This window comes from Diprion similis, chromosome 7 (assembly GCF_021155765.1).
Source record: "Diprion similis isolate iyDipSimi1 chromosome 7, iyDipSimi1.1, whole genome shotgun sequence".
Lineage (NCBI taxonomy): Eukaryota > Metazoa > Arthropoda > Insecta > Hymenoptera > Diprionidae > Diprion > Diprion similis.
In genome coordinates, this window is record NC_060111.1 from 8171638 (window position 1) to 8177637 (window position 6000).

At 42.5% G+C, this 6000-nt stretch overlaps 1 protein-coding gene across 1 annotated transcript; it reads left to right on the forward strand.

Annotated features, from left to right (window-relative positions):
- The first annotated feature begins 822 nt into the window (after positions 1-822).
- On the forward strand, positions 823-5723 carry LOC124407948 (neurogenic locus notch homolog protein 1-like). Its single transcript, XM_046884560.1, has 6 exons — positions 823-944; positions 1580-1673; positions 1766-4161; positions 5002-5171; positions 5283-5423; positions 5605-5723. Exons 1-6 carry the CDS (start codon positions 823-825, stop codon positions 5661-5663), a joined length of 2982 nt encoding a protein of 993 aa, XP_046740516.1. The 3' UTR covers positions 5664-5723.
- Positions 5724-6000: the final 277 nt, after the last annotated feature.

Below are 6000 nucleotides of genomic sequence, written 5' to 3' on the forward strand. Positions count from 1 at the left end.
ACCGAAGTTAAATGTAAACGCAGCCTGAGAGCATCGTGCTGCGTCATCCGGTATGCGCAGACATTTCCTTTTGAAACAGTCAGCCAGCAAGGTAGGATGTGAAATTTATTATAAGAGAGTGGATCCAACATAATCTTATGTCTAGTTGTTAAATTCGTCAGTGAAATTAATATGTTTGATTATGTCCAAACTCTAAACATTGAAAGAAACATATATTCTCCCATAAAAGGTGCCTTGTCTTTTCCTTTTTGTTTCCTATCAACGATACTCCGAAATCAAGAGATCGTAAGCTAGAGGACTGGTGTAAAATTCTTATATACCCACATCCAAACAAACGAAAAGTCACAGCAGCCACCAACACTCATCGTCAATCTTAGAGCGGATATCCGTCGACCTTTACTCTTTTCGTTGTTGTTTTATTTTCCAGATGAATTCCTGTTCCGGACCTTAAATCAGGCATCGGCCATCCACACGGAGGCCTTGAATATGACCTCGATAGTTATAGCTGACGAAGAATCGGCGAAGATTGATTAGACATGAATCGCGTGGGTCGACATCATGACTGAAGAGATGACATGAGAGATTACTTTCGAGTCTGAGTAACTGAAAGCTGTGAGAAAATTCTGGATTGTTGTTTTGACTAGAATTTTTGCGGAACAATTACTCGTGCATATCTTCGATAATATGCTCCGAAGCCTGCGTCCGGCTTTTCTGATACCGGCATCGGCGTGACGGGACAGATGAGTCCAGATCACGTGCAGCCCTGTGTCAGTCTCGATGCTCATTGTCAGTTGGATGTAGTTTTCGAAGCTGTTCGGTGAAATGGAAGAACCGCAAATGACAGTTCGGGTAATTTTTCGTATAGCAGTAACGCTAGTTGCTCTTATTTCTCCGGTGTATTCTCTAATCGGAGATGCCAATGCAGTGTGTCGTACTTCGGTAAGGTAAGATATATCTAAAATACGACGCTGTAATTTTCAAATATTAGCTTCTCTCTTGCCCATAGTTACCATACATGAATCCCGGATAGACAAAATAATTCGTTGGTGGATTTCAAGCAGGTTCCTTATCCATAAAATACGTCTACTCAGAAAAAGTTAATCTCAGCATGGCAGAACATGTCTCCGACAAAAGAGTCGACATTTTTTAGTTGAGAAAATGAATTCAAATTGCGGGTGAAAGTGGGGAAATTAAAAATAGTGATGAAATTCTCGAATAATTTATAGGAAGTTTAATGAGTACCGTTGAATCACTGCGTTAATTTAAAATTATTCAGTAAACTTGTTTTCAATATATCAAAGCTTAAGATACTTGGTATATATTCTTACGGAAAAGAGCTTCTTCGACTGTGGCACAACGAGTTCTAACGAGTTGAATTTACTTGCAAATGATCTCTGTTGAAATTTACGAAACTTCAACGTCAATTTGTTTTAATTGAAACTTGTTAAAGAGAGGGGTTCTGGGAAATCTTGCATCATATTTGACTACGACGTGGAACCTCCTTGAGATTTTTTTCAGCCATATGAGACAGTTAAACACACGATACATAATTTTGTAACTACTTTGTTCTTCTTGACAGTCAATTTGCGACTCATTCGGTTTCCTACTCCGAGTCCTACCGCGGATGTTTTTTGTGGACTTGCACGAAGTATCGGACAAAGTGGAGACCTGCGGTGAGATTGGCTATCAATTGTAGTAATTATTCTGATTAAACCGACTTTCGCCGAAAATTTTAGTGAACTCTGTATTTCTCTGTCTATGGCAGTGGTATCGGAAATGGAATTCCAAAGATATATGCTGTTCAGGTTATTCGGAAACAGGTTGGGGTACTTGTGAGCCAACTTGTTCATCAAGTTGTGAGCACGGTTATTGTGCGAAACCGAATACATGTGCGTGCTATGGTGGCTACCAGTTGGTTTACAATGATTGTGAACCGGTATGTAATAATCCTTGCGTACATGGAAGGTGCGTTGCGCCAAATACTTGCACCTGCTATTCGGGCTACAATATGAAGAGCGACGGACACACATGCGAGCCGACGTGTCCCTCTGGGTGCGAAAATGGATGGTGCGCGAGACCGAATGTCTGCGAATGTCATCCCTACTATCAAAAGAACAACGACAACAAGTGTGTACCAGTGTGTAAGGAGGATTGTATTAACGGCAAATGTGTGCAGCCAGACGTCTGCTCCTGCAACAACGGTTTTCAAGTCTCTGAGCACGACACCTTCGTCTGCGAACCAACGTGCAGTAAGCCCTGCATATTTGGAAAATGCACTGCACCTGAAACATGCACCTGTGAGAGTGGCTACAAAACGATATCTGACTCACACGTGTGTGAACCAGTTTGTTCTTCTGGCTGTGAACACGGATGGTGTGAAAAACCGAACGTGTGTGCCTGTCATTCTGGATACGAGATAACTGATACGAACACGTGTAAGCCCGTTTGTAAAGAAGGTTGCGTCAACGGATACTGTGTAAGCCCCGAAGTCTGTGCCTGCAACGAAGGTTTCGAGATATCCCAGCATAATCATTCCGTATGTGAGCCTAAGTGCAGTGAGCTCTGTGTATCCGGATACTGTACAGCTCCTGAGACGTGTACGTGCAACAGTGGCTACAAACTTAGTTTGAATAAATTTGTCTGCGAACCAGCGTGCCAATCTTCTTGTACTCACGGTTGGTGTGAAGCACCAAATATCTGTGCCTGTAATTCTGGTTATGAGAGAAATGAGAATAACAAGTGCATTCCAGTGTGCCAACGACCGTGCGTGTATGCAAAGTGTGTAGCACCTGATATCTGTGCTTGCGATATAGGCTTCCGGTTGTCCCAGAACGATAATTTCGTCTGTGAGCCCAAGTGTAGCGAGGCATGCATATTTGGACGCTGTACTGCACCTGACACGTGTACTTGCAACGACGGATACGAATTAGGTTTCAGCAACTTTGTTTGCCAACCGATATGTACATCATCTTGTGATCACGGTTGGTGTCTTGAGCCAAACGTCTGTGGATGTGACTCTGGGTATGAAAGAAGTGTAGATAACGAATGTCTTCCAGTATGCAGGAACACATGCGTGAACGGAAAGTGTGTGGAACCAGACACCTGCGTCTGTGACGATGGTTTCGAAGAATCGCAAGATGACACCTTCGTGTGCCAGCCAAGGTGTAGTGAGCCCTGCAAATTTGGAAATTGCACAGCTCCTGAGACATGCACCTGTTTTGAGGACTATCGATTAGGAGCCGACAATTACATTTGCAAACCAGTTTGCGACGAACCGTGTGAAAACGGGTACTGCGACGAGCCAAACGTCTGCGGGTGTAACCCTGGCTACACAAGGACTGGTGCTAATAAGTGCGATCCAATTTGCGAGAGACCTTGCGTCAACGGAAAATGCACTGCTCCGGATAGATGCACTTGCAACGAAGGTTTCAATCGCTCCGAAAATGGCGATGACTTCATCTGCGATCCTATCTGCAATGCGACCTGCATTTTCGGAAGTTGTACGGCCCCCAACACGTGTTCTTGTGACGAAGGCTACAAGCTCACCCCCCAGTCAATATACATTTGCAAACCAATATGCCAGAGCGAGTGCGCTCATGGCAAATGCGAGGCACCAAACTCTTGCGATTGCGACGCTGGTTACATCGGGTATCTGGAACTTGCATCAAACACTTCCATGTGCAAGCCCTGGTGCGATGACATTTGCTCCAACGGGACATGCACCGCACCCTACACGTGCACCTGTGACCCTGGTTTTGAGTACAACTCGAATACAACAGACTGCGACCCGGTATGTAACGACCCTTGTATCAATGGATTCTGCGAAAGTCCGGGAACCTGTAGTTGCCTCGAAGGTTATACCAATACCACAGAAGACGCGGGTAACTGTGAACCAATCTGCGAACGCTGCGTGCATGGAACCTGTGTGGCGCCTGATGAATGCGTTTGCAATGACGGATTTGAAAGTAGCAAGTCGGAAAATGGAACATGCGAGCCCACTTGCGAACCCGGGTGCGTTTATGGATTGTGCACTGTTCAAGGATGCAACTGCTCGTACGGCTGGGTAGGAAATTTCTGTGACAAACCATCACTGTGCATTATCACGGAATTCACTCGGGATTCTTCGACTTCCTACTCTTCAGCTACGACTGAAGCAGTCAGGTGAGCATCATGTTTTTATAACAAAATTAGGCTATCCGAAGAAAATGTTTTTCAATTTCACAGCTGCAGTTTCATTGCAATTTCAAACCAATCCCGAAAATTTATGAGACCTATGGTATTTCGCCTGAAATTTATTCAACCAAGATTTTCACTCTCCAAACATCGGCAACAGCCGAAAATTCATGAACTCGTCCTCAGTTGCAGGTTTCGCTTTTTTCTGTGTCGCGTAATTTGATTTCACGTGTCTATGATTCAATGCGGAACATGGCTGCACCGAACCAGCCGGATAACATTAATTTGGGGAAATTATCGGATGAAGTGCAGAACCCATGTTGTGAATCCAATTTCCGATGTGTTTATATATTATTTCACACTTTGTCCCTCATACCAGTTTGCCGTAAACAAGTTAAGAACATTTTTATTCTTCAGGCTTATTTCATTCAGTCAAAGTCACACTTAAAATAGTTGCAAGTGATTGGCATCGAACGAAATTACAGAATGTTATGTTCCCGAGCGTGTCAGAATACTCTGATACACCACAGCGATGCCTAAGACATCGCAAAACAAATTTCAACTTTCATGACAATTTCATTGGTATTCTGCATTTTCTCACATCGCGCAGTTCATCAAAAAATATCAAAATCAAACTCACAATGAGTGGCACAGCATTTTTTATCCACAACTCCATTCTAGAATATTAAAAGAGATGTGCATTGTTCTTTCGCGGATCTCATCGATACGTGATGATCCGTACTTCTTTGGCATATCATGCATTCTGTTAACACATCATACCGATTACACAGTGCTGAGTAACATTGGCATGTTTTTGGTGTGTTGCAGTGTTATGACCGATCCTTGGGATTACGACTCGACTGGTTACACAACCGAAGATCCTCCAGTGGAATGGCAGGGGCCCGTATGTCGCTCGGAATGCATTGACCAACTCAATATGACGTTCGTCAACTTGACCCAGTTTACTGCGGATGCGACATATTATTACATTCCTATTGGTTTGTGAAAGATTTGATCATTAAGTCACTAACAATTCCGTCATGAAATCGTTGATCTGTTTTCTTTTCAATTTATTCATCAATTTGTACACAAACAACCTATACTTTCAGACTCAGCGTGTAACCTCGTCAGAGGAAAGTCATTTCATATGAGCACAATTGGCACCGGAGTAGCAGTTGCGCTGTTCATCACTGTCTCCACCATCATCTTCATTATTGGAAGAAAATGGACAACGAGAAGCATAGCAAAAAGTGAGTTCGTCAATAGTCTATAAATTATGCTTCCAAAAATTCACGAAAATCTGAAGAAATGTGCTCATTTTTGTGTCGCAATTCATGTACCAAACTCTCGCAGGATATTTCAAATGTTTAAAATTAATTAGCCCTAATCTAGTATCATTTATCGAAAATGATTGGTTATCTGTGCTTTCAGGTGAATCAATGGAATGCATCAACGGCGTTTACATTTCACAAAATTCAATTCAATTGTGATGGAAGAATTCTCTTCCAGATGGATGCTCACTCATTATCAATATATTTTTCAAATGTTTTTGTAGAATTTGGTATAAAATATGATACAAAATATGTTTTGTAAGAAGTTAATCACCTTTCGAACGTTATTGTTATACCAACCCATGTAACTAAAGGTTGTTGTGCCAACCGTTTCATTGCCAAATTCTCTGAACAAAGTGTTGTAGCAGGAAAAGATTTTGTCTTGAATTCAGACTTGATTCATTTCCCGTCAGTCGGACTAATACAGCAGTTCACCGGCACTCTTATCGTTACTTCACGCATCATTCCTCATTATTTACTGATTACAACCGTTGGA

What these genes read in the sequence shown, in the direction of transcription:
- LOC124407948 (XM_046884560.1), top strand. Translation starts at nt 823, where the DNA reads ATGGAAGAACCGCAAATGACAGTTCGGGTAATTTTTCGTATAGCAGTA. An exon ending in GGACAAAGTGGAGACCTGCG is followed by an intron (nt 1,674 to 1,765) that starts GTGAGATTGGCT and finishes TGTCTATGGCAG; the next exon opens with TGGTATCGGAAATGGAATTC. An exon ending in ATATTATTACATTCCTATTG is followed by an intron (nt 5,172 to 5,282) that starts GTTTGTGAAAGA and finishes CTATACTTTCAG; the next exon opens with ACTCAGCGTGTAACCTCGTC.